The sequence below is a fragment of the Hippocampus zosterae genome, chromosome 17 (assembly GCF_025434085.1).
Source record: "Hippocampus zosterae strain Florida chromosome 17, ASM2543408v3, whole genome shotgun sequence".
NCBI lineage: Eukaryota > Metazoa > Chordata > Actinopteri > Syngnathiformes > Syngnathidae > Hippocampus > Hippocampus zosterae.
Genome location: NC_067467.1, coordinates 298,317 through 311,035, shown reverse-complemented (window position 1 = coordinate 311,035; position 12,719 = coordinate 298,317). Strand labels below are relative to the sequence as shown.

Here is a 12,719-nt window from a genome sequence, read left to right as displayed (position 1 = left end):
GCCGGCAGCATTTGCCCGCTCCCTTTGACACATCCGACTCCCCCCTGACGTCTTTTCTTGCCTCCATCCACCCGCCCGCCCTGCTCACCCCCATTCGGCAGAAGGGAAATGTTTCGCACTTTATTTAAATGGACTGTTTTTGCTGTGGCGCCAAAGAAACTCCAAAAAGAAAGTCGCTAACCTCAAGCGATCCTTTTGCCGAATGAGCCAAAGGCCGCATTGTACAGCGCGCATCCGCGAGCCCCATTTTTTTCTTTTTAATGTGATTAACTGTTGATTTCCATGCAAATTTTGAAGTGTCACGAATTGAACATGCTTGTACCATAAATCAAACTTTTCTTTGTGAGAAGTCTTTCCCAGACAACTGCCATTTGAACCCGTGCGGGCGATACTCACAGACATATATTCTTTATCTTCAGTGAACTACGATTGCTGCGCGTGACGCCTTCTTCCTTATTGTGACGATAATCGCAAGCTGCCCCCTAATGGTCAATGCATGCGCTGCCGCAGGACAAGCGCATGATGAGGTGGTCACGCGCTCGTCCTTTTGTCCCGGTCATGTCCAATTTGGCCCCCCGCCTCCTCTGCCAGGTCGCCGCCGAGGCCCAGCCCCGGAAGCCTGCACTATTCCGACGAGGACGTGAGCGCCAAATACAACGACCTGATTGCGGCAGAGAGCAGCAGCCTGACGGAGAAGCCCTCCGAGATCTCCGATTCTCAGGTAGGCCCGCGGGCCCTCCGGCACACAAATCGACAAGGAACTCAAATACGTGCGCGCGTGCTCGTCGCGGCAATTTTCCCGCCGCTCGGTTCTCGGCGGCCGATTCGAAGTCCGCCGCCGACGCAAACGGGTGCGGTGTTTGTGACTCGGCAGGGCAGCGACAGCGAGTACGAGATGGACCAGAGTCGGCCCAAGACGCACTCCTTCGTCAGCCACTACATCAGCGACCCCACCTACTTCAACTCGTGGCGGCGGCAGCCCAAGGGCGTGTCGCGGCCGCCGGCGTACGGCTACGCGCAGCCCGAGCCCCTGGCCGAGCAGGAGTCGCGACAGCAGCCGCCGCCCGTGCCCCCGCTGCCCCCCCAGGGCGCCGCCCCGTCGCCGCAGGGCCAGGCCGCCCTCTTCAGGCCCAAAGGAAGCCGGACTCCCACCCCGTGCCCGCTGTCCTCCGAAGCTCCCGGCCAGCGCGCCGCCCTCTACCGGCCCCCCAGCAGCCTGGCCTGCGGCGCCGCCGCCCCGCCGCCCGCCGCGGGCTTCTCCTCTTTTGTCTGACGCCCCGAGAAGGACGCCTTCGCGCCGAACGTCCGCGTCGGGGGCGTCTTCCTCCCCCGCCCGCCGCGCATCATCGACGTGATGTTTATTTTGTGAAGAAAAAGACGGTCATTGCCAGGTTTTTATTTGTCACGCCAGATTGAGTTGTTCCAAGAAAAAGACAAAAAACAAAGACTCGCTGACGGTCGCTGTGACCCGCTGCATCGCCTTCTTCCCCTTTTTCGTCGTGTCGACCTCGTGAACTCATCTCGGATTGTTTCACGGCTATTTCGAGGAATGCTCGTCACATTCAAGCATCCCGGCACCTTTGGCTGGGCTTTTTCCGGGGCGAGGCGGGGTGGGGTCGGGGGTGTCCATTTGTGCAGTAGATAGCTTGACAAACTGTTACTTATTTTCCATCAAGTGTATTCTTCGCCGCAAAAGCACACGTCCCGGCAGATCGGGCCACCTTACACACCTCCTGATTCCGGAATTGAGTCGGAAATGGTGCAAAAATGTGTGCGGTTGACCCCAGTCGACTTGTTTCCACATTTTGATGGCAATCAAGAGTTGAACGGAACTTTCTGGAGTGACTGCCAAAGAAATGAAGAATCACTCCACCCATTCGGTGTTTTGAAGGAGTGTCCGAATGTTCCAAGCTTGCATTGCTCATTCCTCAAGGTGGCGTCTTGTACAAATGACACCGGGTTTGTCCAAGTCAGCTTTTTGGGGGGCATCTGATTCCAAAGGTGCCCCTTTTTTTCTCTAGCACGTCAGGTTTTCATGGTCGTAGTACGATCACATCAGAAACGCATTCTGTAGTATGTACCGTACTCATATTTAGGAATGGAGCCACAAGTGGAGTTTTCTTCTGAAACATCGTGGCTATGAATTGCAGCGCATTGTAACATCTCGATTGCGCAAGCTCTTAAAGATCCAACTGAAACTATGAAAAATATATAAATACATTTTAAAAATGGGGAAGTCAATGACATTTGCGGTTATTGGAGATGGGCTCGACAGGTAGTGCACTCAGCACCATCGATTGATGAAGAGATTTCTTTCCCCGTTCTTGTAGAAAATGTCAAAAAGTCACATGAAGCATTGCCCGTGCAAAGAGTTCTGTGAGTTTTTTTTCCTTTGTACAAAATCCCGCTAAATCCCCATGAGGACAGTCGAGGCAGATTTCAAGCTGCGTTTGTGAAAACAAGAGGTCACAAAAGACGTTGGACGTCCGCTCGGACATTTTGTACTCGGCCTCGCCGAGGACCCGCCGGTCCCGCTGTACAGTGTTTGTTTTCCCACTGCGTGTAATCGCCAAAGTCCTTCTTGTGCGAGCGCCACTGCCGTGGACGCCATCAGACGTCATGCATTGATTGATGAGACCGCTCTGAAAATAAATTCTTTTATTTTTCGTGTGCGTCGCTGTGCGATAGGGCACAGTTCTGGTCCATGGTTTTGGCGTGCTACACGTTCCAGAATGCACTGTGGTAGCTTCTCTTGTCTTTGAACTCTCCCCCGCCCCCCAAATTCTTGACTCTACGGTCCGTCATTTTCACTCACAACGCCAAACATGCCAAATGCATATCGGCTAGTTAGCAGAGGCCTTGAAGTGGTGAAAGTCAAAACTCCTTCCATGCCTTTTCTTAGTCACGCAGTGTATGGCTTTCACGCCAATGGGGTCAACACATGTGTCGCGTGCTATTTGGAAGGCTGACACAGCGATGACATGTTAATTCGTGTTTTGCATTGAGGTTAATGATATGCTTACTTTGGGAACACCCCGGGTGCATGTTTAAACCTGATTCGCCGTTGGAGAGAAATGTTTGCACCACAGTAAATCTTGGCCGAGTCTGAAAGCACCACACTTGTAAATTTGCTGAATTTCAGATGATGAGATTATGAGGTTCTCCTTTAAATGAAAAAAAAAAACGCCAGGACGTGCATTTGTTTCAGGCTAAAAACAGAGCTGCTTTATGAAGCCATGCAAAGCATTTTTCTCCTTAAAGAGGTGACAGCGCCATGAAAAGCGACGGCAAGAGCACACACACGAACACGACAGCGTGTGTACGACTTTCCAAAAAAAGCGCTGTAATGGCCTCGGTTCCGAACTTTGTTGTTGCTGCGGTTTCATTCGCTGACATTGAGTGAATTCGGTGAATATTACATTGCAAGCAGGGCGGCCGCCAGTGCTGAGGGCAGGTAACGGCTTTCCATGGCCACATTCCTTTTGTCCTGTCGCCCATCCTCATTTGTATTCCAATTCTCTTGGCTGTCAGGAAGGTCCTCCCTCCTAATGAGCATGATGACGCTGCAAAAAACAAATGGTTCACTTTCACATCCCATAGGCGTGAATGCAGATGTATGACCTCCTTTCCTTCGGACGAGCTGTTTAGACGATAAGTAAAAATGGAGAGAGAGAGAGAGATATTACGAGTTTATTGCGTTTAGACACCAAAATATGCTTCAACGTTGGGTTAATGCTTTACAAGTGTCAATTGTCTGCTAAATATGACGTCATTTCCCTTCCGGTGCCGCTGTGCCTTTAAAGCGCCCTACCAGGGGAGGAGGGCGTGGCCCAGCGAGCTCCTTCTGATAGAACGCGCGCACGCGCACGCGCGACTTGATTTGGTCCGGCTGGCACGGCGGCGCAGATGATGTGAGACGTGACAGCAGCTCCGCCGAGAAAGACGCTCCCGAATTGCACACGGCCGGCTCGGCTTCCACTTGCACAGTGGCCATTTCTTGTCGTTTTGTGCCTCTTTCTTTCTTTTCTCCTTCTTTTTCGAACGTCTCAGTTCGTCGGAGGCGTGCCTCGCCCGTTCTTCCGGTCCATTGTCAAGCTGCTGGGGGCCTCAACGTGGGGCAGGCTTTTTATGAATGGGATGCCAAGGTAAGCATGCTCATCGTTTCGGATTGAACCTTTGACCTGTTTTTTCTTTTTTTTAAAGCATATGTCACTTTGCGGGTTGTTCATCTTGGGCACAGCGTGTAGGGTCGTGTGCGCGCGTGGTCGACAGCAGCTGATCTTTTGTGTCAGAGCTACTGATTGTTCTCGTCCCGTGCACACACCCCTCGAAGCGTTGCTTTGTGCATGCCGTGATACATTTAATAGTGCACACGCAAATGTGCACAGGTGACAATTGTTCATGCATCCCTTATTAATATATACCTGTATATATATATAGGTCGGTTTGTGATTAATGTTGATGGAAAGATACAACAGGTAACTTTGGTATATATATATATATAGCTACCAAGTCAAAGATGGAGCAATGGTTTGTAGTTCAAATCTAGCGAGCCTGCTTCTATTTTTACTGCTAGTGTTGTCCCTCGGCTTGCAAAATAGAAAGGAAGCGTGTCGGGGTGCAACAGTGAAATGCACTGCTGAGGTGATTTTGATTTTCGATAGCAAGTTGCCGCGGGTAAATTTAACAGCGCAACTAGCTAAGAAACTGAATATAACTCGGGAGCCATTTTTAATTGATTTCACAAGCCAAATGCCTCAGCCGGCTTTTGGGACCGCAGCTAACGAGCAAGGCTGCGGCTCGGTACGCGTCGATAGGATGGACTTCACCCCTGTCCGCCTCTTCACGTGGAGGCAATGTAATCAGGCGTCTTGGTGTGAGGCCTCTTTTTGTTTTGACAACTTCCAAGTGTCTTACCTTTGACCCCTCTTATCCAAGCCACACACGGGGACGGGGTCCTTTTGCGACGTGTCAGCGGGGGCTGTCACGGATCGAAATGGATGAGCGGGCCTCCTCGTGTGTCATGCGCTCAGCCTGTTGACTTAGCCACGTCTGGATGTAAATTTCCCCAGTGTGGGATGAATAAAGGATATCTTATCTTATCTTATTTAGCCTGCAAACTAGCCTGCACAGCTTTCCAGCGCATTGCTCCGAGGTAAAAGTTGCAGCGGGGTTGGCATGGCCCCCCTTTCATGGGCTGTAATTGCCTGCTCGCAGATTACAATTTGCAGAAAAGCATCTGAAAAGGACCCTCGGCGTGGTATTTGCGGCATCCTGTGTGTGTGTGTGTGTGTCTGTCTCCGTGTGTGTCCGCTTCCTTCACATTCCAGGAAATGCCAACATAACTGTTAGTTGTTATCCAAAAACCCCTCCCAGGATGTGAAATTGCTCTTGAAGAATGTTGCCTCGTTGGCCTTCAAGTTAGAAAAACCAGGAGCTCCGTTGAAAGACCAAACGTGTTTTTTTTGTTTCCTTTCTCTTTTCACAAAGTGGCTTGTTTTGGTCATTTGCGGCGACAACAACATCGTTTTGGGGCCTGAAAGTCCATTCGTATGAAAAGGGACCCCGACGTGACACGCTGCTTGATATAAATAGGAACGGAAAAAGCCGTCCCACCAAAGCATTGGGCCTTGCGTGTTGGCATCAAGCGAGCCAACCGAAATAAGACCACATGATTTGGTTCCACGCAAAACGCTCTTTGGTTGATGATTCGGTTGAAAGGGAAACCAGCCAAACTGCGGCGAGCGGTCCCAACTCCAACGCGAGCTAAAACTTAGCTCAGCGATGCAAGTGCGGGTAGCGCTGTCAAACAAATGAGAAGCCGCCCGCTCTTAGGAGACTGAAAAGGGCAGGACGGGATGTGAGCGGCACATGTTTTGGCAACATGGTCACAAAACCTTGCAAAGAACAAACCTTTCCAGTTTTTACCAGTTGGAGCCGGCGTCCACCGGGCGCACCGGCTGAAAGGCGGCGGCGATTCTGCCCGCGTTCTTTCCGTTGCGGACGGGAAAGCGAGAAGAGGTTTTCCGCAGCGGTCTTCAAGGTTCTCCCGAGACTCCTTTTCATCCCGTCCCGCGTTCGCGGTCGGCCGGCGGCTCCCGTTAGCATTGCGGCCGAAGAAGCCGCCGCGTATGTCCGCTAGCTAACGGCAGTGGAAGTGGGCCTTTGCTGCAAATGGCCGCCTGCCGCTTGCGTTCTGCCTGCGCGGCACTTCCCCGCCTCCCTGACATCATGTGATCAGCCCCTCCCGGGCATCTTCAGGCCAGCTAACCGAGTTTGGTGGCCGATATCTGTCAAAGACATGGCCATTTTGTCTGCTTAATGAGCGGCTCTTGCGGGTGCCGCACTTGTCGGAGGAGCGTGTTGCCTCCTCCGTATTTTCATGCCTTGATTTTTACGGTTTCGGGCCCCTCAAACGTAGTCAAATGTTCAACGCGGGATGTCGCTCGTTTTCCTGCCAGTGCTCGTAAATTCAAGCTGTTGCTTGGAGGCTTTATGAAGCAGATTCATTACGGGTGATGTGAGCCTTGGGCTTCCAGCCCCCCCCTGTTGACTTGTCTCGGTCTTGCTCTGCTCATCTCTCAGACCTCCCACCACGTTAACGAGATGCCATTCCAAGCCGTTCTCTCCCCGTCCATAAGTAGCAGCGGCGGGATTTTACGGAGAGTTAAGTTGTATGGCAAAGGCGTGTTCCCGTGGCGAGCGTCCTCAAGAAACTGCCCGCAAGTCAAGTGAACCCAGATGTGCCCTTTCCATGGCCGTTTGGCGTGGAAATCACGTTTGGGCACAGATGCTGGAGGGAAAATTCGGATTGCAGCATTTTCATTCATTTCTTTTGAAAAACTGGATCTTGACAGTCAAATTCCGATGCGGTTTTCGCCCAACAAAGACGCGCGGGGGCGTCTGCGCCACGTCGTCCATGTTTGCGGTGTCGTAAAAGAATGTTGATAAAGTCCAGCCTCCCGTGCCGTGACCTCGCCTTTCCCACGCCAACTGCGGCCTTCTCGGGCTCGCCGCCCCCTCCCCCCTTCTTCTGCATCCGGACCAGCGTATGTATGCACATTCGCACGGGGGGGAGGGGAGAAGAAAGGCTCGAAATACAACGGCGCGCAAATGTAGCCGGCCTCACGTTTGCTTCTGCTGCTTGAGCGCGTCAAGTTTAGCGTGCCCGTGAAAGGATTTTGTGTTGTCTTTTCAGGATCCGGCGCTGACTGACGATTGTTCACCCGGGCGCTAAAGTGCCGCCATGCCCATCCTGAAGCAGCTGGTGTCCGGCCCCGCTCAGAAGAACCGTCGCTCCCGTAGCGACCTGACCCGGGAGATGATCAGCGCGCCGCTGGGCGACTTCCGCCACACCATGCACGTGGGCCGCAGCGGCGACGCCTTCGGCGACACCTCCTTCCTCGGCTCGCGCTCGGGGGAGCCCCCCGCCGACCCCGCCTCCTTCCCCGGCTCCCCCCGTCCGGGCTTGCTGTCGCGCGCCTTCCGCAGCAGCAAGCGCTCGCAGTCCACCACCCGAATGGACCGCCATCGGGAGCTCCCCTCAGCCGCCTCGGAAGGATCGCCCGCTTGCGTCAAGAACGCCATGTCTCTGCCCTTCCTCAACGACGAGGACGCGGGAGGCGACGCGGTGGCCCGGAGCCCGTCCCCCAGCCCCACGAGCCGGCGCTTCCCGGAGTCTCGGGAACCGCGTTTCGGGGAAGCCGGCGAGCTCCCCGAGGGGCGGAGCCCCGCCACCGGCGGCGGAATGAAGCACGCCGACTCGGTCACGTCCTTCCACGTCGACCTGGGCCCGTCCATGCTGGGGGACATCCTGGGCGTGATGCAGAAGGAGGACGACGACCTCGGCTACGAGGAAGGCAAGAGCAGCGAGGGCCGCGCCTCACCGCCGCTCAGCGCCCACGGAAGCGACGACGACGGCGACGGGAGGAGGACGACGGTGGCCGTAGCCGAGGAGGAGGAGGAAGTGAGCCCGAGGCCCGAAGTGCCCCCCGCCCCCCGGTATACCCCGGAGGTCCTCCCCAAACACTTGCGGCACCCGGATAGCTGCTCCGTGTCCAGCTCGGGCGTGTACGCGGCCGACACGGACAGCGCCACCTTCAGCGCTCCGCCGGGAGAGGAGAGCCGCTTCTCGTCCTTCCTGGACGACGACGAAGACGATGAGATCCGCGTGTGAGGAAAGCGCCCAATCTTGCTGACGTCAGCCGGCAGCCCTTGAGAGGCGAGGCGGACTGTGGGAATTCGCCAGCCGGCGCTTTGTCCGCTCTGGCCCTTTGAACGCGGAACATTCCGAAGGACGGACCCCCGGCCGGCCCCCTGCCCGTCTCTCGTCGGCGCAGGACCACCGCTCGTCGGAACATAAACTGCGCGCGAGCCGCCGTGTCTTTGGGCCGCGTTTCCTCAAAGAGACGCCGCGCACTTGACAGCCAATCGGGACATGAGGGACGGCGCTCTGGTTTTGCTCGACGTCGGCGAACTTGCTGACTCCTTGGCGTCCTTGCGTGAATAGTGGCGTCGCCAGTTTTCGGGTTACAACTTCATTCATGTTCCAACCCGCGCTCGTGTGCATTTTCCACCAAGAAGTCAAAAGTCACCCCCTACCCAATGAAGGCTCATTCCAAAAGCATGCCTGCAGTGTATTCCGCCACTCGTTCAAAATGGAGGCATGGATGCTCAAAGGGAGGCGTGGCGTCTCTCCCTTTGAGGGAGCGTTTTTATTTTTGTCAAGTGGGTGGTGCTATGCAAATTTCGGGGTTCCCAAATCCTGTCACTAGTCAATTATTTTATCAATTACGGACAATCCATTTGAACTCTGTTGCTGATCAAAACGGCAGCACATACCAAAGCATGTCCCAAGTGAGTCTTGTTGTCAAGGAAACCTCTACTTAAATATTAACAACGATGAGGCGTCCCTCTTGGTTTTGCTTCATTTCGCCGTAATTGTCACTTTGGGAAACGTCACAGTGCCCGCATTTGTAAGGGCAAAACCAGTCCCTATCCCCCCTCCGGGTACGATTTGCAACGACACGCTGTGAGTTATAACTTGATGTCATGATGATTACGTTTGAGTGTCACGGACGGGCCCAATTACATTTGAATCCGTCTGTATCTGTTCTTATGTTCTTTGTTAGTTTTGTGATCGAAAACATTTGTCTGCGACTTGTGGAGACGTCGCGGCTTGAGCGTTGCGTCATATTTTTCAAAAAGAAGGATTCCTTGTGCCGCCGCCGCCGCTTGGTGAAACGGTGCCACAGAGGCGTTATTGTTTCAACCAGCAACGAGAGAATCGCAAAGTAACTCCCAACACTGGAGTATATCATTCCGGTTGTTTGATAAGTTGGTGCTCACGGGTGAAAGGGACGCGTTTGTCTTTTGCCTTTCTGTCTTTGTCATGACTGCATATTGTCAGATTTTTTTGTTGTTTATGTTGATTGCTGTATTAGCCTGAATAACGTATATATTTTTCAATAAAAGAATTTGTGCTCTTTCCTCACTTGATCTGTTAGCGTTTTTATCAAGCTAGGAGGTGTTTTAGTCCTTGTCTGATGGCGATAGTCAAAAGCCATTTTCTGCAGGTGGTACCCTTGAAGAAGGAAGGAAGGAAGGAAGGACGGAAGTCATCGCGCTGTGGCCGGACGTGCTTGGTAAGTATGAGCTCATGTCGGCTCCGAGTTGAAGGTTTTACCATCGGACCTAATGAAAAGGTTTAACCTTGACGCTTATCGCCCAGACTGTTTTTCAAATCTTGTGGATGTTACATTTTTTTGTCCAAGTAGATTTCATGTCAATGCGATCTTCCCAGATTACAATCCTGTTGAAATAAAGGTGAATTTTGTTTTTTAACCAATCAGATTTCACATTGACCACGCCCCACCTTCGCGATAGCTGCGAGTGACGTTTACGTTTTTCATTCCTCTGATTGGTTGATCACAGAAACTCAACTGGGGTTCATACCAACTCGCTGGTGACGACTGGATAAAATAAATGTAAAATACATTCATAGATCAAGATACAAAAATGGTCATTGTAAGAATAAATTGTCTGGATGGCTTCCCCCTGACCCCAATCTGGAAATATATCTCTAACAGTCTTTTTTTGTTGACTATTTTAGCACTCCAGCTGCAACAATTAGTTAGCTTTGATTTCCCTAACTCGGCAAGCTAGCTAGCTCCGAGGAGTGAAAGACGATGGATATTTTCTGTGGTGAGTACGAAGTGTTCGGATGATTTTTAAAATATCTTTATTCCTTAGAAGGTTTCATGTTATAAGATAAATACCGATTGTCAACTGCTCTATTGTGATGTAGAGGTTTGGAGTTGATAAAATGGAAGGTTTAACTAGTTTTATTAATGGTGATATTCGTCCTCGAATCCACAAAATGGCCCCGTTGCTCTCTACGCTCTGCTTTGTGAAAGAAACGTGGTTTTGTGTACATGTACAGTATTTTTAAAAAAACGACGGTGGCGATGGTATTAAAAGGTGGATTAGGTCAATTTAAGGGCAACTCAAGGCACTTCACCCAGTTAAAATTCCTCCACGGCCCGGAGTTTGGCGAACACTGACACCTCAGATGTATTCCCCATTCAATCGTTCAAAGCCCATTTTACTGGGCCTTGCTTTTCACGATGTCACATGACATCCGCCTCCAATTTGTCAACGGGAGCTAAAAATGTCTTTTTTTCTCAGCTTGGTGAGAGCTGACAGGACAGCTTGTTGTCTACTGCCATCTAGTGGCCACGGGGAACTCGTTTCTGGTGGTTTTGGTGGCTTCAAAGGAGGGAGGGGTGCGGAGATTTGGAGGAGCTCACAAATGTCATATGTGAGGGGGTGCTTTATCATAAATGTTGCATCATTTCCTGTAAAATATTGTACTCACAAGTTTGAAGGCTTGAAGTATGAAGCAACGATTTCTTCTTCAGGTTTACAACTTAAAAAAATAGTCATCGTAAGCCGAGTCCAGCCACCATGCAGTTGTTTCTTGTCCCACCCCAAATCAATGTTCACTTTAGGCTGTAGTTTCCCAGCGCCTCCAACGAGTGGCGCGCTCTGCCTTTTTGTTTTTAAACGTCAGGAGCCCCCGGCCTGGACACTGGCAAAGCCCCCTTTTTGCTGCTAAATTCCATCAGCAGACTGGCGGAGCCCTTCCCGGGACGACGGCACGCCGCAATCTGGAAAGAATTAAACAACCTGCCTGGTGTGCTGTGCAAGCTTTAGAGTGGGGGTGGAATATGAAGCAGAGAAAAAGAGGCAGGAAGTGAAAAAGTTTGGGGCGGGGGGCAATTCAAGATAGTTCATATACTCCCTTTTTTTTGCCTGGGTTTGCTCTCTATTTTACCCCCCCCCCCCACACACACACACACACACAATCCAGACGGCTCCCCTGGCAACTCCAGCATTTTATTTCTTTTTGAGTGTGCAACAGCATGCTTGCAAGGCCTTTATTGTAATAGGCCGTAAACAAACACCAAAAAAAAAATGTATGTGTGTGTTTTCTGGATTTCATCACTTTTGAGGGGGGAAAAAAAGCTGTGTACTCGAGCTTGTCTTCAGGACTTCTTGTAGCGTTGGCATCACAAATCAGGTCCCCGTAACGAGGTCAGATGTGTGCACGCACGTGTGTGTGTATGATGTTCTTCATCGCTCTTGTGGTCACACAAGCATATTTTGGGGCCCACAAATCAGGTCCTCATTTCTGGTGTGTCTGTGTGTGTTGTCCATCATTCTTTGGGAACAAAAAATGTGTTCACATGAAAACATTTTGTGAAAGTACAACTCAAGTCCCCATAATATGATGTAGGTATGTACGTTTGTGTGGGTTTGAGAACTCGCCACTCAAAGGGAAATAAGTCTACATAAATAAGGGACATCAATGCCTAGTAGTAGTGCCTCTTGCCCATCCCATCAATTGATTTCGATTGCCCTTATTATATTTCATTCCAGCTGTCCCGATGGTGTTGCGTCAATTTTCATCAGTCTTTTTTTTTCCCCACGTGGTGAAAAATTCACCTATCACCAAGAAAAGAAACACGAGCCAGTGCAGCGCCTGTGTTGTCCTCTTCACCTCGGGAAGCCCGCAGACCACACACGCGCACGCGAAAGGTGGAGGGGGGAGGGATGACGCCGCTGGCAAATTGAAAAATGAAGTTGATCAGAGCCCGGTTGCGCGTTCCACTCCGTACGTCTTCATAGCGACAACGTACCGTGGTGACGGCTCATATCTCGTCATCACTTTCAGTATGACTTCAACATTTGGGTCGGGAGTGTGTCATGGCGGTTCCGCCTCAGGGCCCACCCGAGTGTTGAAATGTCTTTTTCCATGTAGCAAAAGTGCAGCCGCGAAGCGGCTAAAAATAGCGCCGACAGCGACGGAATGAGCGCACGCTCACACGCACGCCACGACTGCTCGGTAAGCCGCAGCAATACGTGATCGATATTGTTTTTTGCTGAGGATAAAGAAAAGATGTCTGTGGCTATTGCGTTGCTGTCTGTGTCGCTTTCGGGGTTCCAACGTCACCGTGGTGAGGCTCGTTTCATTCGCCTTCTCACGGCATTTTCCGCTTGAGGTTAGCATTGAGCTAGCGGGCCAAGCCAAGATGATAAATGTCAAAAATCGAATAAGACGTTTGTCAAATGAGCTCGTGGGAACTGCAAACTTGCCAATAAAAATCCCCAAGAAGAAGAAGAAGAAGAAGAAGTGAGTCCCACAATGCTGCGAGGCT

The 12,719-nt window shown here is 51.6% G+C and overlaps 2 protein-coding genes across 2 annotated transcripts in view; both read left to right on the top strand.

The window, feature by feature from the left end:
* Positions 1-2,666, top strand: part of LOC127589164 (protein sidekick-2-like) — a 32,978-nt gene extending 30,312 nt beyond the window's left edge. Inside the window, exons 44-45 of the mRNA XM_052048208.1 lie at positions 592-721; positions 875-2,666. Coding sequence (XP_051904168.1) covers positions 592-721; positions 875-1,273 — 529 coding nt within the window. The 3' untranslated portion in view covers positions 1,274-2,666. The remainder of the gene's footprint in view (positions 1-591; positions 722-874) is intronic.
* A 1,172-nt stretch (positions 2,667-3,838) lies between these two features.
* LOC127589165 (cdc42 effector protein 4-like) lies at positions 3,839-9,489 on the top strand. Its single transcript, XM_052048209.1, has 3 exons — positions 3,839-4,145; positions 7,199-8,501; positions 8,710-9,489. Exon 2 carries the CDS (start codon positions 7,247-7,249, stop codon positions 8,174-8,176), a length of 930 nt encoding a protein of 309 aa, XP_051904169.1. The 5' UTR covers positions 3,839-4,145; positions 7,199-7,246; the 3' UTR covers positions 8,177-8,501; positions 8,710-9,489.
* The last annotated feature ends 3,230 nt before the right edge of the window (positions 9,490-12,719 follow it).